Source organism: Lissotriton helveticus, chromosome 4_2 (assembly GCF_964261635.1).
Source record: "Lissotriton helveticus chromosome 4_2, aLisHel1.1, whole genome shotgun sequence".
Taxonomy (NCBI): Eukaryota; Metazoa; Chordata; class Amphibia; order Caudata; family Salamandridae; genus Lissotriton; species Lissotriton helveticus.
This window is the reverse complement of record NC_136064.1, coordinates 92,819,694-92,846,419: the sequence shown is the minus strand read 5'-3', so window position 1 is coordinate 92,846,419 and position 26,726 is coordinate 92,819,694. Positions and strand designations below refer to the sequence as shown.

The window sequence follows — 26,726 nt, the reverse complement described above, 5'->3', positions numbered from 1 at the left end:
CTTAACCAGTTTGCCCCTTTTACAAACTATTACAGCACACGGAGACAGTACTTTCTCACTAGCTTAACTCTACCCATCACCCCAAGATACCTCAGATTAACCCTTTGCCAAAATGATGCACTTTTAGTAATAATACCCTTTCCAAATATGCTCCTTATAATTTAGAAACCAGGCCAATCCCAAGCAAAAAAGAGCTCACCAGCCCCTGCTGGTCCCTTTTAAGTGACCACTTACAAACATGGACCAGTCAACCACGGAAAAGAGGGTCTCTTCTGACCTCCGCACGTTCAGCCAGCATTGGGGGGATCTGAACATAGGTAGGCAAGGTTGCCAGTAACCACCTCCATGCACCTACTAACATGGAGCAGTCAACCATGGACAAGAGGGTCTCTTCTGACTTCCACCCGCACGCTCAGGCAGCAGTGTGGGATCAGGACATAGGTAGGCAAGGCTGCCACATATCACCAGAGAGCTCCATAACACAAGCACCAAGTCAATCTAGGTGTCATCACTCCTATTAGTTGTAAATCTCTAAGACTCTGGAGTCGGAGCACAAAGGGCCTTTTAGTTGAGGTCATGGTTTTACCTTTGCTCTCACTGCGGAAGAAGCGGTCTGCAACAATCCAGGCCAGAAGAGTGACTCCCACCACGGCACCAATATGCAGAAATGGAGCAGTCGCCTAAGGATTCAGAAAAGGAGAAAAAGGCACATTAGCTCTGTAAAAAATCAACCATTGAATTGCTTATGGAGAAGTTCTATAGGTTAGTCCAATTACAAGATGGTATAGAAATAAGTACAACACATCCCAACCAAGATTTGGTGTCTTCATTCAGTATCGTCTCTCATCCCACCTGACACGCCGCTCAAATGACAGGAGAGCTAAAACAGGAGCCAAAGGCAAGACCCATGGACACGGGAACAAACCACAACACAACGAATACTCACAACTTGTGCTTATGTAGCATGCAAGGCCACACTCTTGAGACCCTGTAGTGTTACCATTACCCATATTGCACTTGCGGCTCCCTCATGAGACACTGGGAGGAGGTTTCAATGACGGAAACTACTGAATAGACCCATTTGATACTCCTCTGCATCAACGGTTGAGGAAAGGCAGCCTTGCTGTTGACCAACTCGCTGTCGGCCAATCTACAACATTCTTATTTCATTGGTAATAGTGAAGAGCACAAAGAGTACACAAATGTGTAAAAGAAAGGCTCTTCCAAGAGGCACCCATCAGCAGCTTTGACACAGATGACTACTGGATGCTGTTACTGTCCATGAGAGTGATTGGGGCATAACATGAATTGGCTTTCCTTGGTCCCATGAGTGACGTCTCAGCAGGTCACCATGGACTGGGTCGTTGATATCGTCAAGGCATGTGGTGAACCACTGAGGATGTAAGTGATGGCCTATGGATGCTGTTACTGTCCATGAGAGTGATTGGGGGGATAAAGTGAATTGTTTCACCTCGGTCCTTTGAGTGAAGTCTCAGCAGATCACCATGGACTTCCATGTGTCGACGATAAGGCTTTGCATCCTTTTGTTCTCAAGGAGTATGTGGTGCAACCACTAAGGGTGCAAGAGATGGTAGAATCAGAGTGCCAATGAAAGGTGGTTCCTGTGCAACAGCTTTTGCCGCAGTCTGCTCTCTAAGACTGCCTGGCAGGTGGCAGCTAGATAAAGGCATCTAAAGCTCAGTGCAGATGCAGGCGATAAAATGACTGTGGGCTCCAAGTCTAGACTCAAATTACGGTGTGCCAAGAGTCCTGATTCACAGGTGTGGCTCATACCCACAGTAAAGAAGCCATTTTAATATGTAGTAGCGCTCAAAGGTTAGGACTACTCCTCTGTGTGACCCCATACTAACCATTCTGTCAATAGAATATATATAAACCTTCCCTTGGGTCTGAGTGATTCTGGTCAGGTCTTTGAAAATATTAACCCTGGGCATAGTTTACGTAGCAGCATTACACGTAGTATACTTTGAACTACACATAGTCACGTAGTACTGCATAGCGTAGCTGATGGCACTGTGTACTTGTCTGCACTATGAAATAATTGCAAATGGCATCTTGCACAGTGGGTGCCAGTTATGATAAAAGAAGTCTATCTATCTCTATATGCTAAAGAGCATAAAGTACTTTCACGAAAGTGAAACTGAAAAATTAGCAAGAAGTGAGAGGTGATGATTTTGGGATCCTCCCTAACCTAGGGAGAGAACCAAGCAGATGCCTTGAAAACAAAAAGCACATCTTGTTGAACAATTTGGTGGCGGTCCCATCCTCTTAGGACCACCCCAAGTGCAGTTATTATGGGCAAAACAATCCCAACCAAAGCATTATAGGATGAGATTAGCAGTGGGCAGTGAATATTATATAGTATCCAATATCAAAATAAATCTACAAAGAGCTGCAGTTCAACTGGTGGTTACTAGATGTCCCTCACGAGTCAAATGCAAATGCTTGATGAAAGGGTTTCAATGATTTTGCATTTGACTCTTGAGGGACATCTAGTAACGACTAGTGGAACTGCAGCTTGATGCAAGAATAATTTCAATGCTTTTTCATTTGACTCGTGAGGGACTTCTAGTAACGACCAGTTGAACTGCAGCTCTTTGTAGAATTATTTTGATATTGGATACTATAATATTCACTGCCCACTGCTAATCTCGTCCCATAATGCTTTGCAGGGCCTTTGGTTGGGATTTTTTTTTGCCAATAACTGTGCTTGGGGTGGTCCTAAAGAGGATGGGACCACCACCGAAGTTCAACAAGATGTGCTTTTTGTTCATGCTCTTTGTGTTCAAGGCATCTCCTTGGTCCTCCCCGTAGGTTAGGGGGGACCCCAAAATCATCACCACTCTCATTCCCTAATATTTTCATTCAAAAAGATTGTTCTTACTTTGTATTGAATGAGGCTACATTGGTGGTTTTAGAAATAAATGAGCGGAACACAGACTCTTTCTGCTGAACAGAAAAAGGGGCGGGATCAATGACTTGGGGTCCAATGGGAGCCTGGGTAATCTGAGGACCCAGCCAAACGTTCATGTGTCTGTCAAGAGACACATGGACCAATGGTAAGGAGGCTGCACATTGGTTCATGCAGTAAAAGAAGTCAGTTGTAAACTGAAAGTGTTCTTGTTATATGACAAATATATTAACAAAGACAGAATCCGTTATACTATGGAATTAGCAGTATTGCATAAACGTCTCTTGCAGAGGCTCATTGTTCAGGCTGCATAAGCATCACAATAAGCAGCAAAAAGAGAGCAGTAATACAGTGCCAGGGTCTGGTGTGAGCCTGTGCCGCAGCAGTGCATGACAGGATAGCAGCCACATGGGTGCGTTTCCTGCTGGCGGTAATGCATTTCCCACCAGTGGTTTATTTACCCACTGTGGTACCCTGGTCATCAAGTCCCGCATTGTTCCTGTCTGTACCAGATCCCAACACTGCATTTCTGCTAGCTAGAACCCCCCCCTCAATCACAGACAGTGGTGCTACCCAAAAAACTAAGCATATTATTAAGAAACGTGTGAGCCTTAGGGACTGTTGCTATGGCTATATGGTTCACTTGTCAAGCTGTCATTTTTATTTTAACTATAGGAGTTTAGACAAAATGATTATACTATTATGTCCAAAAAGGCGTGTCCATAAGAGTATGGACCAAGGCAAATATGACGGTACAGAGAAGCCGGAAGTTACGACAGCGGATGTGACCTGGGAGGTTGGCGGTGGTTGAAGGAAAGGTTACTTGACTTTACAAATAGCAGCACTAGACTGGTGCACCTAGAAGGTGTCATCCTGACTGATCTGGCATGCCTTCAAAGCAATTGGAAATTTTTAAAAAACTAGTCCATTAAATTTGAATGAATTAAAACCATTTACACTCTGTAATAAGCTAGGTCTGGCTTTTTACGTCTGGCTTCTACCTGCCTAAAATAAATTTAATTCTGAAATATGTACATATCACTGTAAACTAGTTTATATCTACACAATAAAAAAATGGTATAACGAGGGATAAAATACTGACAGACTTTAATTTACCTAGAATTAAAAAGCAGAGTGGTTTTGTAAGAAGCAGTAAGTGGGCACTGCTGCAATGGGCAGACATTGTCTTTTGTCGGCAGACGCCCCCCCCCCTCACTGCACAATCCCGTCCCTTGTGAAGATGGTCAAAAGTGTACCTGATCTAGAGGCCGATAAATATTTTCTCACACAGAAACACGCACACACAACAAATGGCATGTCACCTTTGTCTTCCTGCTCAACTCAAGGAAGTGTGGTACCAGGGGCAGAAAGTTAAATACCCGAAACAGCAATCTATCAGAAGATCTGAAACATGGTCTACATGCTCTCAAGGTTCACACGTCACAGATGCTGGCACATCTGCCCCGTGTATATCCTGAAATGCACGTACTGTGGGCCTGTCCATCAAGACAAGGAAAAGAGACGCTTCGCCAGACTTCGGGCTCGAATTATATTTCAGCGGACGGGTTACTCCATCACAACGGTGACAGATCGCCATTCTGCCGAAATATAAATCCCATAGGGCATTATGGAATATAGTTCGGTGGACGGGATCACCGCCATGGTTGTGAAAGAGTAAGCCGTCCCCCGAAAATTAAATCAGGCTCTTTGTCTCCATATCTGAGGCACACGTAGTCTAAAGTTTTAGAACCTTGGCCAACCACGCCTACATTAAAGCTCGCCAAGGCCTCAACGCCATGTCTGTGGCACGCACGTTCTCAAGTCTTGGAACCATGAATAAGCCTGGACAACAGGCAACCATGACAACATTGAAGCACGCCCAGGCCTAATCTCCAAGTCTGTGGCACACACGTTCTCACATTCTAGAACAATGAATAGTCCCGGATCAAGGGCAATCACACCAACGCTGAGGCTGAGGCTGACCCTGGCCTGGTCTCCAGGTCAGTGGCACACACGTTCTCACGTCTTAGTACCATGAATAAGCCTGGACAACGGGCAACCACACCAATGTCCAGTTTCACCTTTGTGGGAGGCTTCTCCTTATACATTTCACAGGGAGGTTTTGAACCTAATGCATGTTGACCTTCTAACATTCCTGAAGGACACAAAGGGGTGCTTACATGCCAGCAGGACAGGGGCAGGGCCACCTCTGCTTAAGGGGGGCTTACCTGGAGGGAGACGTAGAGCGACATCCACTCTTCGTGCCATTTAATGTCCAATGCAACAAAGCCAGCGATTATGATAGCAACTGTGAAGGCCAAGAGGATCTGAAGAGAAAGAAAAAGAGGAAGTTATCAGAGGCGTGAACGTCCAGCAGACCTAAACAGGGATGAAAAGAGGCAATATCCAGAGATACAGGGGTCAAGAGGAACCAAAAGAGGAACAATGCAGACATATGAGCAGTGGGACTGGAACAATTTTCAGTGTGGGGGTGCTGCCGTCAATGTGACCTCACCGAACTCCGCGATTCTGAAAAATCAAAGCATCACACAAAGACAAATTTAAAAAATGAGCCGCGCTATTCATCCAGAGCCTCCTGTCTTCTTTTCTCCACCAGAGACAGCAAAGGGTAAAGCTTGGCAGCTTTTTGTCCCCTCCTAAGGCCGTGCAATGTGGGGTTCCTCAGGGCTCCTCTTTGAGCCTGCTTCTATTTAACATCTACGTAACCCCACTTGCCGAGGTAGTACGATCTTTTGGATATCAAATCTTGTCATATGCAGATGACACCCAGATTATCGTATCCACCACCCTACCCATTGCAGAAGCGGCCTCCAAATTTAGAACTTGTATGGAGGCTGTATCTAATTGGATGGTGCGAAACTTCCTAAAACTTAATGGGGAGAAGACGGAGGTCCTCATCTTTGGGGGAAGACATGACATCTGGTCGGGAGACTGGTGGCCACCAGCCCTGGGAAACTGCCCCCATCCCACCAACTCGGCTAGGAACCTTGGTGTCCTAATGGATCCAGCCCTTTCCTTCGATCCTCAGGTCAATAGAACAGTTTCCACCTGCTGTAACATCATCCGGATGCTTAAGAAAATTGCTCCATACTAGTCACCTGAGGCACGCAAGCAGTCAACTGTGGCCCTGGTGTCCTCCAGGTTAGATTACTGTAATGTGCTGTATGGAGGCATCAATAAGAAATCCCTTCATCGCCTTCAAACTGTTAAAAATGCTGCAGCTAGGATGGTCCTAAATTTACCTGGGCTTTCATCTGCAACCCAAGCCAGGAAGGACCTCCACTGGCTTCCTATACAAGCCAGGATCTCCTTTAAGATAATTTGCCTTACACACAAAGCTTTGTTTGGTGCTGTTTCGGAAGGCATAAAAACCCTCATTAGCCCCTATATCCCTAATAGAACACTTCGGTCCTCCTCAAAAAATCTTCTTGCTGTCCCCAGATTTAAAAAGTCTAGATGGGGTGGACGAGCCTTCTCTACTATTGCCCCGAAACTATGGAATAGTCTCCCTCCTGAATTGTCTAGCCAACCCTCCCTGTCGATCTTCCGGAAGCTCTTGAAAACTTGGCTCTTTTCTCAGGCTTACTAACCTACTACTTGCCTTATCTGCTCTTCTCCCCCTATCTCTGTGTAGATATGCGCCTTGATGCCCCTCCGGGCTAAGTTCGCGCAATATAAGTGATAAGGGAGTAGTATGTAGTTTGTGTGCATTCTGGAGCACGCTGTCACAAATACATTACTAAAGCATGGTGTGGTACGGACTGTAATTTACAGACACCACTTTTTCCATTGAAGGGGCCACTAAAGATGCAGATACAGTTTTACTGCTAAAACTATACAGCGCACAAATGATAATGTGTGGACCTCGGATATCAAAAAACATTCGCAATTTGCTCACCAGCAAATATAGGTTTGTCATTTGTTTTTATCCAGTTATAATCTATGTTTTTACCATACTCAAAGCATTTTTTTAAATAATTTTGGAGTGTGCATTTCTATCTGCTTATTTATTTCGAAATATGTGTACTGTTCATTTACTGGTATTTAAACGGAGTTGTGGTGGTGGTAGATAAAGGGATATGTCACAGCCTTTCCAATCATACAAACAAGATTGTCACATAGTTCACTTTACAAAATCCTCTCACTTTGCAGCCAGAGAAGGAAAAGTAAACACCAACCTCCATGTGAAAAGAATAAGCAGCAAATTGTCAGAAGACTGTCCTGGCCTTTGACCGGCCTCTGAACCACAGTAGATGTGAGAAGATAAACTCAAAATGTAAAGTCATCTTTAATGCTCATTCCCCTTCAGAACTCCAGCATGTTTATGTTGGGGGTTCTGCAGCACCCCCACACATATACTTGCTGCATCTATTAATAGGAGAGTCAAGAGAAATCAAAACAGGGAATATGTAAGGATGTGAGGGAATAACAGAGCCATAAAAGGCAATATTCAGAGATATGTGGGTCAAGAGGCTCTAAAGGGGAATTAAGAGAGTGAGACCATAATATAGCCTTATAGCCCGCCGTAGCGGGTTATACCAGCCATTAAAGGCCCTCTCCAGTGTTAAAGGCCCAAGGCGAGGGCCTTTAACAAGGGAGAGGGACTTTAATAGCCGGTATAGCCCAGCTATGAAGGGCTATGAGGCTATTAGAATATTCTGCCACTAGAGGGCAGAATGTTCTAACAAATAAAACAAAGCCTTCAGGGAGCAAGAGGGGACCGAAATCCCCTCGGGCTTTGTGAAGCCTTTGTTCACAGCCAGAGCTGTAAACAAAGAAACATTGGAATGTTGGAGCTCCAGGCTTATACCAGCTATTATAAGCCCGGAGCACTCCATTGTTTTCAATGGAGCTACCAACGTTCCAATGTTCTAATAAGAGATGTGAAAATCAAGGGAATCTGCAAATGGTTACGGCAATATACAGAGGCGTGAGAATCATAACATAAACATAACATGTGTATTTGTAAAGCGCACATTCACGCAGGGGTATCTTTGACCTCAGATGGAGGAAAGGCTGACTGGACCCACCAGGATTTCAACCTGTGACCATGAGGTCGAATACAGGTCCCTGAAGGGGACGCATTAGTCCACTAAGCCACCAGGCCCGGCTCAATAAAACTTTCAGAAGAGTCATCAAAGGTGATGTTCGGGACCAATGGGTTCGGTAGAGGAAAAAATGTGACAACCCGCAGAGACAACAACCAGACACAATGGTCGGGTAGCTCTGCAGCAGAAACAAAGAGGCAATATGATAAAAAGATGAAGTTTATTTACACAGAATCTAACAGAGACAATCAAACATGAGAATCACGAGAATCTGCAAAGGAGTCAAAAAAGTAAGCAAATAATCCAGTATGACTGTTAGGAGGACCCCCAAGCAACCAAAAGAAGCAATAATCAGAAATAGAAGTACCAAACGAGAATCTACAGAAGAACCATCTGAGGGAAACAATCACACACAAGAGGATATGAAGAGGAACCAAAGGAGGCAATATTTGGGTACAACGATAAAAGGGATCTGAGAAGGCACTAACTGATGCAATCATTACATATGATGATTAAGACTGTCTTAGGAGGGTCAAAGAGACAATAATCGCGTATGATCAAAAATATCGGAGGAGGAACCAAGAAAGACATTAATCACATGTGATGATCACAGGTGTTTGAGGAGGACCCAAAAGAGGCAATTACCATGTATGGTGATCAAAGGTAGGAAGAACTAAGACAATACTTGAATACAATGACCAAGATAAGAATCCAACAGATGCAATAATTACATTTGATATCAAGGGTCAGATGAGGAACCAAGAGAGGCAATAATCAGACATGATCAAAGTGTATGATGAGGATCCGCAGATGAACCAGGAGACTCAACAACCAAACACAAAGACAAAAGGATACGGAGACAGGACCAGCAGAGGGTTCAAATCAGATGTGAAAATGAAGGGTACTATAGAAGAGCAAAGAAAGGAGACAATATTCAAGACTCATGGAGAATGAGAAGATCTGTACAGAAACTAACAGACATGTCGCGATCCTACGATCAGAGGATTCTGTGGGGAAGCAACAGAGGGAATAACTAGTTCGGAGGATCAAGCGGGTCTGCAGAAACTGGTTGGGAGAAGGAGAAGGGAATGTGGGAAGAAGCACGGGGGAGAATGGAACAGATGTAGAAAAATAGAACCATGAAGATCATTCCATAATGAAAACTTCCACCGTGCAGATCTGTCAAGGACTCACCAGACGAGACATGGGTTTTAAGGTGTACACATGGATTGTGGGTAGGTTGTTGCAAGTGAGTGGATCCTGGATAGGTTGCTGGGTGCCTGTAGAGATGCAGTAGGTGTGTGTGGACGTGTATGTAGGTTTTTCGTTGAGACACAATACAGGCTCTGTGCTTGCTTGTCTATCATTCATTTCCAGACCAACCCACATGTTCTGGAGTTTATTTTTGAGGATCTCCTTACCTTGTGAAACCAATGCAGCTTCAGCGGTTGTCCACAGAACATCACCCCCGCAGAGAGGACCTAGAAGAAGGAACACATGACATGAAGGTGAGAACACAAAAAACACAATATACGCACAATGTTGGATGGAATGTCCCTTTCATAAGGTTCCCGGGTGCCTCTCCGTTTGGCGATGTCTCACTTTTTTGAGTTCTCCTGCTCAGGTATCTCCCATCACAAGCTCACTTAGACGTGCTCCATGTTTTTGCTGAATAGCATCTGCTGTAGGAGGGGTCACGTCACCTGACCCCACGAAAGAGACCAGTGACCCCTTCATCAGTGGCCCAGGGCCGTGGTGGAGTAGTTTGTCCTTATTTAATCTTACCTGCCGCTCATGGTGCTTGCAAGCCCACAGGTTAAAAATCTGTTTCTATTCCCCTTACCTGGAAGCCTCACTTCCCAGTGAGCGGGTGTGGGGGCACGTGATGTATGTACACAAGAGGCTGTCGAACATGAAGGGTTTCACTTGACGGAGACACAAAACAGTATCTCCAGTGAGAGAGACAGGGAGGGGGGTTATGTACCAGATGTTATAAAGAACATAAAACATGGAGACAAGCCATGACACCGAAGGGAGAGACACGTGTGATGGAAGAGAAGGCAGCAGTTCTGAAGGCTATTTAGGACCAAGAAGAGACTGCGGACCAGGTCTCTTTCCTGCTCATCTAGCGCAATCATTGATAATGCATCATCGAAATGCCGCTGCTGCAATAGCAGTTGTCTGTCCCATGTACGCTGGCAACAACCTGCTCGCTGGCACCGCACACTCTCTTCTAGAACCCCAAAGAAAGCCGTCCATTGAGCAGCCAGGATCATCAAGGGGTTGAACTAGGGTAACCACATCACCTGAACCTTGGAAGAACTTCATTGTCTCCCCCCCCCCCCCCCAACCAAATTACTTTCTTGACAATGTTGTGTGCTCTACAAGATAGTAACCTCCCACATGCCACCCTAATTGGTAGATAACATCAAGCCCTCTTGAGCGCAACAAGACACATGCAGCCTTCACAAGCTGCACACCTAGAAACTTGACTAAGATCACACCACAGGCCAGCCTGACTGGGCTGGTATTGTTCTTCGGAAGAAGCTCAACAGCCACATCTTCTTCTATCCTCTTACTGGCATCGGTACAACCTCCTGAGCACCATATGCTGACAGCACCTGAAGAGACCCTCTAACCTGTGCTGGTTATGCATTTCTGCTTCACAATTCTTTATTGGAAGAATAAAACCAACAGTGTATAGGGGACTGAGGGACGTTTAACATATGCGACCATATGTGAAATAGTAATACTGTAGCCTTTTAGCCCGCGGTTGTGGGCTATACCGGCTATTAAAGGCCCGCTGCAGCGTTAAAGGCCCGAGCCAAAGGCGAGAGACTTTAACAAGGCAGCGGGAGTTTAATAGCCAGTATAGCCCTGCTACGAAGGGCTATAAGGCTATTAGAACATTCTGCCACTGGAGGGCAAAATGTTCTAACAAATAAAACAAAGCCTTCAGGGAGCGCAAGGGATTGAAATCCCCTCAGGCTCCCTGACGCCTTTGTTCACAGCCAGAGCTGTGAACAAAGAAGCATTGGAATGTTGGAGCTCCAGGCTTATACCAGCCATTATAAGCCCAGAGCACTCCATGGTTTTCAATGGAGTTTCCAACATTTCAATGTTCTAATATACGAGAAAATAGGTCAAGATTAAACGGGGCGCCACCTTTTTCAAAGCGCTTCACTAAATTAATATGCAACGGATCCCTGATCTATTTCAAGTGTAAGATGACGGGGGGATTAGTGAATAAAGGCATATTGTGTAGGAAGGATGCATTCAAGAAACACTTTTCAAGATTGGGAAATGAATGAAGGCTTTTTAACCACCTGATTGATATGAAAATATTAATATATTGATATCACACTAGGCACGGACACTTTGTTGAAGTGAAAGTCTAAATTAAAGTTGATTTATACCTCGACGATTGCTTGTGCTAGATATGTTCCGACACTTGTACCAGCACTTCAGAGATCTTCCGGTTATGTTTTCCGTCTTTAGATAACGCGGCGAGAAGACTCCGATACATCAATGACCCAAGGCTTCATGCCGGGGATTTCATTTACAAACGAGTGTAGCCTCTGATACTAGAGTCAAGTCCCTGAGAGCGCAGCACTCAGAATACATTGAGCAGGTAAAGGAAAGGCCAGGACTATTGTGTCTCCAGCTCATCAGCCCCCCCCCCCATATTTACTGTATTTATTTATATAAATATGGAACCTTTGCTTTACAAGTAACACATCCGTGCAACTATAAGGATGATGTTTAGATAAAAATGCATAAATCGACCCGATTGCGATTCTTTTTCAGAGTAGTCATCATTACTATAGCAAATACTGAATACATAGAAAGTAATTAATAATGATGGCGATTAACTGCTTTTATAGAGCCCACAATCAGTTAAAAAGGTTATCCTGGCGCTGTATGAGATCAGCTGGAAGATAGAGCAACTGTAACAGGATTTGCAGCACAAGATGGAGTCCAAAGAGCGCCTCCTTCAGGCCAAGGAGCTATAATGTTTAGCATCAAGGAATGAAAGTAGGCGGCCTCCCAACAGGCTTTGCGCACTCGGAGGATGAAATGCACCCGCTGTGGAGTGGGAGGTACAAGGGGCAAAGAGAGACGCTTGAAGACTGAATGTTTAGCAAACAGCAGCCAGTGAAGGGGGACACGGAATGAGACATCGGAGTATGGTGCGGGAGGCTGCACAGCTGCCAAGGTTTCAGATTGCGTATGCGTGACATTCCAGTGTAATTATGAGTGACACTCAACAACTATGAGTGACACTTTCTCCCGAGCAAAATCAAGCAATGAAGATGAGGGAAACATAGAAATATCAGAAATTCCACCCATTTGAGCAACAAGAAGTTCTAAGAAGATCTTAAAACTGCTGCAAAGCACCAGCAATGGAAGGACACTGTGAGACCCGATTGTACCAAACACGATGTGAGAGGCCTCTGCGGAGATGATCTGGTTTTTTAATCGTTTTTTCTATAGCGCGAACTTGACCCGAATCGGGTATCAGAGCGCTTTACATAGCACCAGTTGCATTACATGAGGACACACATTCATTTTATTTGTTAGGCGCGGGGAGATTAGGTGATTTGCCCAGAATCACAGGATGTTCAGTGTCGTTGCCGAGACTCGAACCCAGTTCCCCAGATTCGAGAACGACCGCCTTAGCCGTTAGGCCTGCTAATATATTACCATAATTACTCAGAGCCACGGCTAAAGACGAGACATCACTGTGTCAGCCAGAAGGGCAGATATGAAATGTGAGCCCCAAAAAGAAGGTGGGTTGCTGCAGGGTGAACTCTCTAAAGTCTGGAAAGCAGACAGAGAGGAGGAGCAAGGTAAAGAGATTCACAGTAGTCCATGTGAGATGAGATGAGTGCCAGGGCTACCATGTGAGGGAGAACGCCAGGACGAGGAGAGGCTGCTAATCTGAGTGGAAACAGCAATGAGTGATGGAAGGAAACCCCCAGGATACCTCCTGTGAGTACATGTAAGGGTAAGCCTCCAGAGCAGCTGTCCATCAGTCAGAGGTAGGCACTGAAAACGCTCATGTCGGTTTGGCCGGCTGTCGTCGGACGGCCAAACTGACATGCGCACTTGGATATCTCCAGGATGTTCCTTTGAGATATCAGCAGGGCGCAGGGGCTACCAGTCCATGCTGGAGCGTGAAACCTGCCCTCTCCGCCCAATCCCAGCGCTTCCCTCATGCTGGGTAACAGCATGAGAGCAGTGTTGGGATTGCATAGGGAGTCTGGGAGCCTGTGCTCATGGGGATTGCAGTGCCGGAGCAGAAGATCACGGAGGCAGCAGTGTGCATTTATTTTTTCCCCTCGATGCCTCTCCATGTCGGACTGGCAGCAGCCGCCACTGGCTCAGAGGTGCCTCAAGCGAGCTCCAGAGTCGCAAAACACAACAGCAACAAACTCCTCAGTGGGCCCATTAGTGAAGTAGTGTGGCTCACTGGTTAGAGGCGGCAGACCCGAGAGCAGAGGACGGCCCGGGACCAGGGTTCGATTCCCGGCGCGGCAGGTTTCTGGACCAGGGTCAGCGGACTCGATAATTCTCTCGCCTCGGTGCCCACTCTGATCAGCGTTCACACTCGGCAACTCTGGGCATTAGCTTGCCTCATCTTCACTAACGGCCCCACCAGACCGCCGGGGATGCCTGGTCTCACCCTGGAGATACCCATTAAGGGACCATCTCTCAGGGAAGCCAGGAAGGGTTTCGCAGCGGTCGAAGCGCCTTGGGACCCTACGGGTAAGTAGTGCGCTATATAAATGCCTATACATTTACATACATTACTATCCTTTCCACAAGTGGCTGCACAACAAGTACTGCAGCTTTTAGCAATTCCTATCAAATTACAGACAATCTGTGTAATAAGAAATGGCAGCTGCATCACGAGAGATGACTCAGAAAGTGCAACGAGGGGGGGCTTAAATTCCCATTTTCAATCTGTGGTAAGTGGATGCACACCAGTGGGTGATTCTGTGGTTTACGCACCCAACTTCCAGGACTGAAAGAAAGAAATGTAGGTAAGTGTCAGCAAAACAAAAAGTCCTCGTTCTTGGCACTGAGGAATGCAAGGGAGCGGGAGGATGAATGTATGTGCCTCCGGGCACTCTCACATGCCAGCCAAGGTTATTACCTTAACGGTAATCACAGTAAGTTCATTGCAATGGCCGGCCCCTGACTGAGCTTCTCAGCAGGGGAGCATGTGTGGTGCCCAGATGGTACTGCGCCTGGAGGAAACACAAGGAGATGCTGAGCTCTGAAATTCTTCAGACACTCACCTCCAGTCACAGATCTGGGTTTCATCCATCACCGTTCTTTAGCCCACTCTGCCACCCCAGTTCAGACATGGCCATATGCAAATCAGTCTGACCCTGTGCCTCATGGGAACAGTCCAGCCCGAACTGCCAAGCCAGGTCTTCCCTGAACCTGCAGCACACAGACGTCCCTGCTGGGGAAGCTGTTTGAGGTGCACTTGTAGGGGGTCAAACTATGTATTTCGCATTAATATAGCCAGCATTAAGTAAATACATTGCATGTCCCCTTGCAGTGTTTTTAAAATAAACTATTTATTTTCTTAAACCCAAAGCGCAAAGGCTAAGCCCCTGGGAAAAAATAGGCGAAATTGCCCCGTTTCGCTAATTGCGCTGGTATTCCACCCTCCTCTAGTTGCAGACGTCCGCAGAAGCCAGTCAGCTCTAGTAGTGTGATCCTAGGGTAGGGGCACGAGCCACGTGAACATAGGTTTATTAGGGTCTCAGGGCCCAACAACAATCACTGACAGACATTCCCAGATCAAATGACACAAAAACAGGCCACCCTGGGTCAAAAACAAGAGGGAGAGGAGTGTGGGGCGGGGTCCCTTTTAAAGGACGAATTCCCTCACCCACCCGTGGGTGGCATGCTTCATCAGCGGGTACCTCCTTGCACTGCGAGCCTGGTCGCAGTGAGGGCTACAACCCCCTCACTGTGAGGAAGGAGCTCAGGGATGTTTTAGTTGTAGACGACAAGAGGTATACCGAATCCTTCAGATGAGCCGGGTGTGGAGGGAGTGTATGAAGGATAGTGGATGTGAAGTTAAAACTAACTCCCTGGTATGATGAGACTCAATTTTAATGGAACCTTTGGGCTTGAGGGATAAAATTGATGTGCGGTCCATGCCTGGAGAATTCAGCCTTGCATGGTTCGGTGTGGTAATAGGGTCGACATGTTTCAGCCTTAGTGCCCTCCGCAGAGGTACAGTGGCTTTCTTCAGGACCAAGTGAAAAGAAAAGTGTGTGAAAATTGACATCGTACCAACTTCGGTCGGTGTGCAAAGGATACAAACAACTGAAGAAATTGGTACATCAGTTATGGTTGGCTGATGTTCGGTGGCATCCCTCCTCACCTCTGACGTGCCTCTGGAGCACACAGGACTCTGGACAGAGGTTTTTGGAACCCTCCAAGAGTGCGCCGAGGATGAGTTTCCACTAGCCCCCCCAAAAGACGGGGACGCCGGTGAACATCAGCCAACCACGACTGAAGTGCCAATTTGTCAGTTTGTATCCTTTGCACGCCGACCGATGTTGGTACGGTGTCAATTTTCATGCACTTTTCTTTTCATTTGGCCGTGAAGAAAGCCACGGCACCTCTGAAGAGGCCAATAAGGCTGAAACGTGTCGACCCTATGACCACACAGAACCATGCAAGGTTGAATTCTCCAGGCATGGATCGCACACCAATTGTAGCCCTGCCCCCCAAATGTTCCATTAAAATTGAGTCTCAACATACCAGGGAGTTAGTTGTAACTTCACATCCACTATCCTTCATATACTCCCTCGACACCTGGCTCATCTGAAGGTTTTAGAATACCTCTTCTCGCCTACAACTAAAACATCCCTGAGCTCCTCCCTCACAGTGAGCGGGTTGTAGCGTGCACTGCGACCAGGCTCGCAGTGCGAGGAGGTTCCCGATGATGAAGCATGCAACCCACAGGTGGGTGAGGGAATTCGTCCTGTAAAAGGGAACCCCCCCACACACACTCCTCTCACTCTTGTTTTTGACCCAGGGCGGCCTGTTCTTGTGTCGTTTGATTACATTGTAGGGGAGTCGCCCCCTGCTGGTCGGTAAATCTCCTCAGGCCTTCTGTGTGTATACAGACATTCCCAAATGACAGTCGCCTTCAGAGGACTAAGGCGAGAGCCAGGGTTTGGTGGAAGACAGGAAGAAATTAAGCCAGGAAGCAGAGGGAATGGGCAAAGGTCAACCTCAAGGCCATCTGCACTCATCTGAGCCCAGGAACCTTTGAGTGAAGGAGCTGATTGGGTGGTTTTGAGTCAGGCCCGAGAGAGGCACCAAGGCAGAGCCGGACTGGGACCCAAAACCAGCCCTGGTAAAGTGCTCGGCCGGCCCCCCAGGGGGTTGGGGGTGCAGCTGAGCTGTTTGCCAGGGCCGGTTTCAGCCGATTTCGTTACAGCGGCCGATATTACAGCTATGCTGTAAAAATGGCCCTGTAACAAAATCGGTCCCCAGGGGCACCAAACCAGCCACCAACCCTGGTGGCCCACCGGAGAAATGGCAGGTGCCCGCTATGGCCAGTGCGGCCCTGCACCAAGGTAATGGAGGAACTGTGGAGCCATCGACAGGGGCCTCGGAGGCAAGAAAGCACACGGGACCAATGAGGGGCCCGCGACAAACCCCTATGGGGGGGTGGGAGGGCAGAACCTAAGAGCAGGAAGCAGCAAAGCCCAGGAATATGCTAGGCACCGATTGGTCAGCTTGGTTTGAAGTGGGCCCCCTGGGAATGCTTCAGAATTATGAGGGGGAAGGAGGTGTCTGAGTTCGGTAAACCACAGGCAGGGTTATATGTTATTACAACGAACTCCGTTGTAACGCATGCCTTTACCACGCATGCGTTACAACGGAATACTATTTTTACGCATAACCTTCTCCACGTTTTTTCGGTGGTGACGTGTTGCGTAATAAAAAAAAACGGCCGTTTCCTTCCTCTACGATGCCGATTCCCTGCACTTCTCTAATTAAGGTTAGTGGGTTTTTTTTTTGAGGGGGGGAAACCCCCCTCACCCCCCATTTTTTAATTGTACCCTTTACCACACATGCCTTTACTACGTACCTCGTAGTAAACGTATGCGTGGTAAAGGTTTTCGTTGTAACCACGCATGCATTACAACGCATGCGTGGTTAAGCTTTTCATTGAAACGGCCGCGTTGTAGTGGCCGTTTCCCCACAGGCAGCATGGCGGGGACAGCAGAGGAAGCGCAATAGCTAACGGTGGAGCCGCTCAAGTGAGTGCCCCTGGGATGCCTTACGGCAGTGACACGGGGAGCAGGCTATGAGCCACAAAATGGTCAGCAGAGGGCCGACACGGCACTTGCAGCCTTGAGTTAGGAGCAATGGTCACCCACAAAACTTGCCAGCTAGGCATTGCCTAGCGACCGCAGGAGGTGCTAGACCCTTGCTGAGAGGGGGCATTCACTCAAGGTGCTGTCACAGGGCGCTGTTATAGACTGACTGGACCTGATCTATAGACAATTTGGGAATAATGAAGTTTATGCGAGGTTAAACTTTGAACTGTGTGGTTTGACAATTAAAGTGACTTAAGAAAAGCTGCTGCCATTTTTGCACCATCAAAGACTTATCTCCTCTGTTACTGCAAGTGAAGGTGCGGTGTATGTAAACGGCCTGGGAGCTGGCGGGCACTCGCCGGTCTGGGAGGGGTTCAGGGCCGGCTCTAGGGCGGTGCGATCGGTGCCACCGCACCGGGTGCTGACTTGGGGGGGGGGGGGGGGGGCATTTTCACAAGTATACCATCATTTTCCTGATGCCGCTTTCCTGGCCTCCAGCAATTTTCAGGCATCAAATAAAATGCCCAAATAACTCAGGTGATTAATCGTCTTCCTGGAAAGAGACCGGAGGTTTGTCTAGTGGAAGTTTGGAGTCATTTGAAGGTAGCACAGAGGGTTAAAATGCCTGCTGCTAAGAACGTGTACTATGCAGTTAAAGTGCATATGATGTAAATAGGCCAGTGGGTTATTTCTGTAAGAGAGCTTCTTTTGTTACTTGTCGTTCAGAAGTGAAAATTCGAATATACAACATTGAGCTGTTAACGGTCATCAAAGAGCTTAAAGCAAACTGGAAGTTATAGGTTAGAGATATATGTTTCTTTGCCCAGTCTTTCATTATCCTAATCTTGCCAAAAGGGTCAACTTGGGTAGAAAACGATTCTTATGATTAACCCGAACCCCTAACAATGATGTTACGTTTTAAATTCTGAATTTGTGCTTTTCCAGAATAAGTACTCAAACTATATTGCCTACCAGTATCGATGACATGTCCCTCCTACACTAAACCGTGTAGTCCTGTCTGATGTCACATTTCCTATACACTGATTTACACACATGATTGTCTCTGTGCAATGGGTGTGTGATGTAAAGTGCTCCGACACCCTACACTGGTACGAGTGGGGCTATAGAACTAAATGAATCAGAGAGACAGTGGTTCTGGAGACTTGAAGGGGTGTCCGGCCCCTTTTCAGTTCCCAATCACCCCCTGTGTGTAACTGACTCGGCACTACCCCAGGATCTGTTCAACTGCAGTAACGTCAGAGGTCGCTATGGGCCGGTCTGTCTCAACACAGGGCCGCTCAGTGGACTCACACACCTCAAAAGGTGGTTGTTATGTGTAAATCCCATATTACTCATCAGGGCCGTACAGGCCATGCATCCAACCGGGCATTTTCCCGATGGGCTGGAGGCACTGAAAAGCCGGATTCTGAAGACAGAGGGCACCTCTAACACTTTCTCCATCTCCCACAGGCAATTACAGCAGGCTTGGGGGAGCGGTGGGGGGATGTTTTAGGAGGCAGAGGACAGGGAGAGAGAAAAGGACAGGAGAGAGAGCGAGGTGACAGAAGGAAGAGGCAAGGCTGTTTTGAACAATTCGCCAGGTCGGCTTGGTTCCCAGCCCAGCCCAGTGACTCATCAGCAGGTTTTGGATTCGGTTGCACAGGTGTGAGTGAGTGAGTCACAGGACCACAAAGGCACAAAACTCTTCAGACGGAAAGCGAAAGTTACCCACGTTCTACAGAAGCTGGGAAACTCCTTTTCTCCGTGGATAGGGGAGTGACTGAGCCCCCGGGCCCTGACTGAGGGCAGGGCCACACCAGCAGCACACAATGCATACTACCCACCCAGAGACACAGTGAGCTCAACCCCTGGACGAACGGTAGAGCCCTGTCAAACACTAGACAGCGCCTAGCACACAAAGGTGAGGAGTCAGTGAGTCCCCCTGGGTTGTTCCATTCTTGGAAGGGGGCTGTTATTCACAGAGTCGTGCTCAGGGAAACCCCCGCAGGTAACTGGTTAGGTGAAAAGGGAGAGGTGTACATGAAAACACAGGGTTCTGGGCCAAAGGTTAGGGGTCATGGGCCACGGTTCTTCCCAGGCCCAAGGCCCTTTCCACCCAAACATGGAAGACGCCAGTAAAACACCCGCAGCAATTCGGAAACAGCAACTCTCTGTCTCTTTGGTCGAGCTGAAATGTTGCAGCTCTCAGGTGTGGCTGCTCGTTTCACTCCCGCCCCCGCACTAAGGTGTGTGCGAGAGCGCACCTGGAGCAGGTGTGTCGCTCCCTCCAGAGCCCAAATACCAAGAGGCGAGGCTAACGTGATGAGAAGAAAAACTGCAGCTGTGACCGGCGCTGGCCACAAGGTGGCGCTCTAAGACCAGCCAACCGGAGCGCCACAACCTGGCAAAAGATAAACTAAAAGGCCCAGAGCCAATTTATTTTTATTTATTTATTTAATGCGATTTTCAAAAAATTGCAAATGTCCAAGTTGTAAAGTCACACAGGGAAGAGCTACAAATGTACAAACTCTAAGAATCACATAGGAATGGTAGTGAGTACAAAGGTCTACTGCATATACTAGTGGTTAGAATTATCTATATCTACATATATATATACAAATAGATTTTCTCAGGATTCCATTTTACCAGCGATTTGGCTTGGACAAGTATATATCACATATTTACAGAGTGAAAAGAGAAATAAAAAAATAAATAAAAAGGGGTAGAGAGCGGTATGTGGGGGAGAAGAGTTGGAGGCTGAGATTGGTGAGAGGAGAGAGGGGGACCTGAGGGGGAGAAAGAGATGAGGCAGTCCAGCGTAAGAGAAATATCTGAAGGTCAGCAGGATGGAATCCAAGGGACCAAAGGAAAGGACAATCAATCAACAAAATGGCAGACCCGGGTCGTGGGCATCGATGGAAACCATTTCAACATGGCAAGTTGCACCCAGGGCAAGAGCGACAACAGGAAAAGGTCCCAAACTGGCGGGGCGCACACAAGTTCCAGTCCAAAAGTTACGAGGGCCAAGTCCAAAGAAAACAGGGAGCCGACCCAACGGAGGAAGAACTAGAGGGGAAAAGGAGCCAGACAGTTAAAAGGAGGAGCATCTTCAGTATTTGCAGCTCCTTTCACAGGGCCTCCTGGCTTAGAACTACTGCACAGAATTCAATGCCACCAACGACTACCCGAGGCTGAAAATAAGACATAGGTATAATCTGTCTCAAATTTGTATTTATTAAAACACCTGGTTTTGTTGCAACACCACATACAGAAATCCTAATGCAGCATCTCCAATGCACTAACCTATTTCTCACCCTATACCTTTCTCTATATATCCTCTACCTCCACTCTCTGACTCATCTCAAACCTCATTCCACTACTCTCTCCAATGCACTACCCTATTTCTCACTCTATACCTCTCTCAATATATCCTCTATTAGGGTGACCAGATTTAACTCCTTGCGTGCTCATGACGAGCTCAGCTTGTCATGACACGCGCGGCGCTCACACGCAAGGTTAATTCCCCCGCGGTGCTGAGCGTTCTGATAAACAGGCGTGGTCATGACGAGCTCAGCTAGTCATCAGCACAGCGCCACCGTGCAGCGTGATGAGCTGAGCTCCCCTCCTCCCTAGCGCCGCGGGGGGAATTAGCCCCGCAGCAAAGGGGTTAAGCACAAAAAAGAAGGGACAGCCATTGACATAGAAATAGGACTGAATGCTGGCACTGGTCAGTGCAGTGTCAACATTTAGTCCTATTTCTTGGTCAATGGTTTTTCTCCTCCTACTCTCCAAATAAACACTTTCCTACTTTCCCTCCACTAACTATCCTTTTCAGTCCAACTAATAGACTCACATGTCCACTGTTCAAATCGATTTCATATTTAGCTTTACTAATTGTACACTAATCCTGTTTGGGTCTTGAGTAGCGTGCTACTCGCCGAAAAGCGATTCGACACCTCATCAGGAGTAGTAAGCGCAATATAAACTCAATTACAATTAAACGGCATCCAATAAATAAAAGAACTTCGTTTTGGGGTAGCTTGTTCATAAAGCAGGTTATAACACGCTGCTACAGTTTCTAAGCATTGTAAAATATCAAGTGGTATTTTCATTTAAGGAAAACTGCTGCATTACAAAAAAAATGCTTTATTTAAAAAGCAATCACAGACATGGTGATCTGCTGACCCCAGCAGGCCACCATCCCTGTGATTGTAGCCATTCCCAATGGGTCGCAAATTGTGACCTGCCTCGTGAATATGAATGAGGCAGGTCTGTACATACCCGTTTACGAATTCCTAATTGTAAATCGCAAATTTCTTTGTACATCTGGCCCTAAATGTCTGTACGAAGTTTGGGAAAAATGTTTTCTGGAGGATCAAGATTAAAAATTTTAGTACAGATGACTGCTCAATATTTGCAACTATATACCTTGCTGCAGTGAAGGGGTGACAATTAGCCAATAATGCTAATATTATTGTACTGTAACATATATATAGCGCTTGCTACCTGTCAGCAGGACACGTAAGCACTTCCCGACATAGAAAGCGTGCTATGCTGCTTAGGGTAGGTGGTCATAAGTGTGTTGTCTTTGTTTTGATCTTATGTGGCAAGTGTTTCCACGTCATGTGTAATGTCCACCGAGGGGTGGTTATCTTTTTATGGAATGCAACGCTTATCTGTGCATTGGATGAAAAAGTGTGAGAGAGCTGCGCAATTTATGGTTTACAGTACGCTGGCAGATTTGAGCAGCTCTGCAAGTCCCTTCGTGGTGTTAGTCATGAGCGTAGTCCACTTAGCTGGTTACCGCACCGGGTTGTCCATTCTGGGATATTTAGCCGAAAGTTAGTGGTCCTGAACGGGCAGAGGTTAGAAGAAGTGGTGGAGAGATCTGCTGGAATGGACTTTGTTAATATCGTCCCATACCCGATGATGGCAAAACGTGGTCATAGTGTGTAACTTGTTGAGATCCGCAGAATTGAACTAAATTAAAGGCCACTGTTGTCCAGTGGCATGTGGGAGATCTCTTCAGTTATTACATGCACTTTGGTGATCAATCAGTCAATCAGAACGTGTAGAGAAGGCTGATCACCCCGAGAGGTATCTAGGAGCTTGCGTGAGGTGGAGCTACTTGAACAGCGAGGTCTTAAGTCTACCTGAAGTCGGCGAGGGAGGTAGGTGTTCGGAGGTGGATGGGGAGGTGTTTGGTGGTTTAATGCTGTGGACTGGATTGTACTTTTATCGATGGACGTGCCCTGTAGCACTTTTGTCTTATACATGTGTAAGAGTCTCAAGCAGTGTAAGGGAATTACTATGAGGCTTGTATGAGCTACAATCAACTGCCCAACCCCTGAGTGGTATGGTTCTAGCATTAGTGTGGGCCAGCAGGGTTATATAATGTATTGTATTGCAATTGCATTTACATAGCACTTACTACCCCGATGAAGCACAGAAGCGCTTTCTCCAGGCATCATATTGCCCCAGAACCCACGCTTAGGTTTTATTCTCACTCAGTGGTTGGGGTTTTGGGCTGAGTCTTGCACATTTAAGCAACCAACCATTACAAGATTTGCTCTGAAGTAGATTCCATTAATAGGGGTTAGACCTGACCTTTGAGAGGGTGGGGGTCAATTATTGCACAGGGTTAGTGGTATTAATAGATGAGCAACAGGAGAGTCGTTACTGTTAGGTTGCGGGGTAGGATTTTTTTAAAGGGTAAATTGTGATTTCTGAAAGAAGGTGTTGGTAATTCCCATATATCCAAGAATAGGGATTACGGTGAAGGTGCGTGAGACGGAGTGAGACGTGCTCCAAGAGGCTGAAGAGGATGGAAAGGAAGGAGAGGATCTTTTGAAAGAAAGGACAGGCAGCTCTGCAAAGTTTTAAGGCAAAGTCAATTTTCCTGTGAACACAGGAGAGGCTTTTCAGAGATTGCATACAATCCGAGGAAGCAAAAACTGTAGAAGGAAACACATTATTTGCATGTGAGACAGGGCTATATTAGGTACTTTTGATGAGGTTCTGAGAGGCCGAAGCCAGACCACTGCTTCAGCGAGAACAGCGGATCAGCCCAAGCTCTGGACCCATAAAGTAACAACTGGCCATTTACACAGGGAGATATCGAGAGGTCCAGGCTGCGTCCAGCAGCAGCAGTGACCTCATGATCACAGCAACGGCGAGAGTATACGGGGTACAAGAGGCAGACACGGAGGCCCTGCAACTGCTGGAGCGATGTCTTCTGAGGTTCACCCGTCCAGCCCGGCTCCGGGTATCCATCCCTAAAGCGCACTGGAGGGTGGAGTGACCCTTCTTGGTGCCTGCTGAGGTCAGCATGATAATGCGATCACTCCCGGGTCCTGGTGTTCACTCTTCCAGCAATGACTCTGGATCAGAGACATAGGGCTGTAGTTGGGAAGTTCAGATCTTATTCCCATTTTCGGTCTAGCTAGAGGCTGCTTTAGAGAATTAAAAACCTTATGGCACCTCCTCTTCAAAAAGTATCATAAATAGCAGAGACAGAGCTGGTTAGGGTGAGTCCCCAACAGCAATTGTCTTTCAGGTGTTTTTTCATGTTCATAGCAAACACAACAAGATGATGGACGAAGCGCGGAAACTATTCAACCACTTACCCCCAGTCAAGAGATCTGGGCCTAAACCCATCGTTTTGTTGCTCACCATGCCATTCCAGTTTGAACCCAGCCATATGCAAATCAGTCTGACCCTGTGCCTCATGGAAACAGTCCAGCCCGCACTGCCAGGCCAGGTCCTCCCTGGACTGGAAACAAGCATCCAAGGACCGGTTTTGGGCTTTCAGCCCTCTTCAGCCGGGATAGCTTGACTCCAGTGGCATGGAGAGCACGGGACCCACGTCTGAGCATACCCAGCCCACTCGGGGTGGCAAATGCAAAAACAATAGTTGATGGACAGAATGCAGAACAATGTCATACATTCACCCCAGTACAGAGATCTTGGACTAAATCCATCGTTTTTTTTGCCCACCATGCCATTCCAGGTTGAACCCAGCCATATGCAAATCAGTCTTGACCCTGTGCCTCATGGGAACAGTCCAGCCCGAACTGCCAGGCCAGGTCCTCACTGGGGCGGAAACAAGCATCCTGGGACCTGTTTTTTTCCATGCTTGCCATAAATGCCACAACATTCTGTGGATGGCTACCTTGGTCAGCTTGTGAATCCATTGGATTTTGGTAATAGTCATCAAGCAGGCCTTTAATTTGTTAGGCCGAAGATGCTATATGTAGTATATAAGAGAGCTAGTGTTTGCTCTTTCATATATTCATTTGTGTTGACATTTTAGTTGCTGCCTCATAGCTTTTGTTAAAGGAGTGCATGCTGTTTGGATGCCTTAGCCTGTCTGAAATCAGACAGTGCGATACAGTAATCACCCCTGCCCATTCATGTGTTTTACTCACCTGTCAAAAAACCTTTTACTTGATTTACAGCTTGTTTAATTCAGAAAGTAAAGGCATGCACCCACACAGGTGTCAAAAATATGCAATATGTAATATTTTGCTGTTTATGACTTACCTTCACCACTTACAATACAAACCCCTGACTCCTTTTCATAACACTCTTTTCTGAAGGAACCCTGCTGAGGGGTCTGTATGGAACAGGGGTCCCAGTCCCATCTTTCATACGATTGTAGCCCAAGAAGTTGCTTCATTAGGGGATTTTTGTTCTTGGACAGCAGGGCAAACACACCGAGTTGTGCAAATATTACCAAATACTTCTTGAGGCCTATTGGCTTTACCAATGGTTGGTCCATATTGGCAGGATGACTGCTCGAAGGCAGACCGGAGAAATATTCAGAGTTAGTAAAATATTCTCCAATAATGATCATAACAGAGGCCGTCAGCCAGCGTTGTGTTTAAGGTGATTGAGGGCAGAGAAGTTTGAAGGGATGTGCAAAGCGGGCAATTGCCCAGGGCCCCCACCTTCCAAAGGGCCCTTCACTTTCCTTTCTATATATTCCTGTTTGCCAGCCTCTCTTCTCTCTGCCAACCTCTACATCTTTCTCTTTTTTTGTCAGGGTCAGCTTGAGGATTTTGGGGTTCTTGGCAAGCCAGAATATTTTTTTGTTGGCTTTAACTTAGTGGCAATATGAATGGTACGCATCTTTATAGGGACAAGGCACATTGACTGTTTTTGAGTACCCGCACTTCTGAAAGTTTGGTTGGCATTTTACAGGCCTGAATTAGCAGAAAATGTGTGATACAATTAAAAGTTGCGCCGAACAGTGGCCCCAAAAATATGTCTTGCGCAGGGTCCCAAAAATCCTTAAACCGACACTAGCTGAAGGACCGACCATCCGTTCCTACGACACGGAGAAGCTTCGATCATAGAGATACTGTCAGAGGTATAATTTACAGAAAAACAAATACGTACACAGAGCACACCTCAAGGGCAGAATATTTATAGCAGCTAACTAGCAGTTCCAGAAACAGCCCTCGCCCACACTAGCGGCCGCCACCTAGGGAGAAGCTATATTGGGACCAGGGTGTGGTCAGAACTTGTGCCTGTTGCATAAGAGGTGGCAGATGTTATGGGGAGGGAGTTAGTGCTGTGGATTCCTTGATGTCCCTGAATCACCCTAGTAGTATTTTTTATGTTATTTTATTTGAGTTTTAAAAAAGTGATGGCTAGACCAGGAGGTATCAGAACGCTTTACATAAGGTTCCACAAAATTACAAAGTTACATCCATTACAAGTTACATCAGTTACTAGGAAAACGTTTCAAGAGAATAGAAGACTAAATAAATGGAGTTTAGAAGGGTAAAGGGGTAGGAGGTAGATAGGATGGAGAGACGAAGGAGAGTCTGCCCAAAGTCCGGCTGGGTAGGTAACGGCCGAGGGGGGTGTCCACAGCCCATCTCCTGTTCAGCTATCAAGTAGCTCCACAGGGCATCAGCAAAACAGTTGTCTCTCAACTGGAAATCAATTAAAGAGTAAAGTAGTAGTTTTACATTTGGTAAGGGCCATGGAACCACTGAGACTATGCACTATCCAACTGCTTCTACGCTGAGAGAAGGAACCCCAATAGGCTTCCTGGCCCGATAGCCCCCGGGCAGATCCCCGCACACAGCTGATGGAGCAATGGTGGACTTCCTCAGCGAGTGATTGGGGGTTTACCAAAGAAACTTATTGCTTGAATGTGAAAAGTCTAAAGGGTGTACATCGCATGTCTCACTAGGAGAGCACATGTTCCCCCATCCTCGCACACGCACATAGCTCCAGCCCAAGAAGAAATCACCTGCAAACTGTCCACCATCACACACCACGTCACGGGAGGAAGCCAAACCAACCCCTCTCACTACAAAACTACAACCAGAACCCAGATCCACA

The 26,726-nt window shown here is 46.8% G+C and overlaps 1 protein-coding gene across 3 annotated transcripts in view; it reads right to left on the bottom strand.

The window, feature by feature from the left end:
• The window catches only part of GDPD2 (glycerophosphodiester phosphodiesterase domain containing 2), a 255,543-nt gene that overhangs the window by 25,975 nt on the left and 202,842 nt on the right, over positions 1-26,726 (bottom strand). For all 3 annotated transcript variants that reach the window (XM_078640190.1, XM_078640188.1, XM_078640189.1), the window contains exons 5-7: positions 9,423-9,482; positions 5,161-5,259; positions 587-680 (exon numbers count right to left, since the gene is read on the bottom strand). In XM_078640190.1, the coding sequence (XP_078496316.1) occupies positions 587-680; positions 5,161-5,259; positions 9,423-9,482 (253 nt within the window). The remainder of the gene's footprint in view (positions 1-586; positions 681-5,160; positions 5,260-9,422; positions 9,483-26,726) is intronic.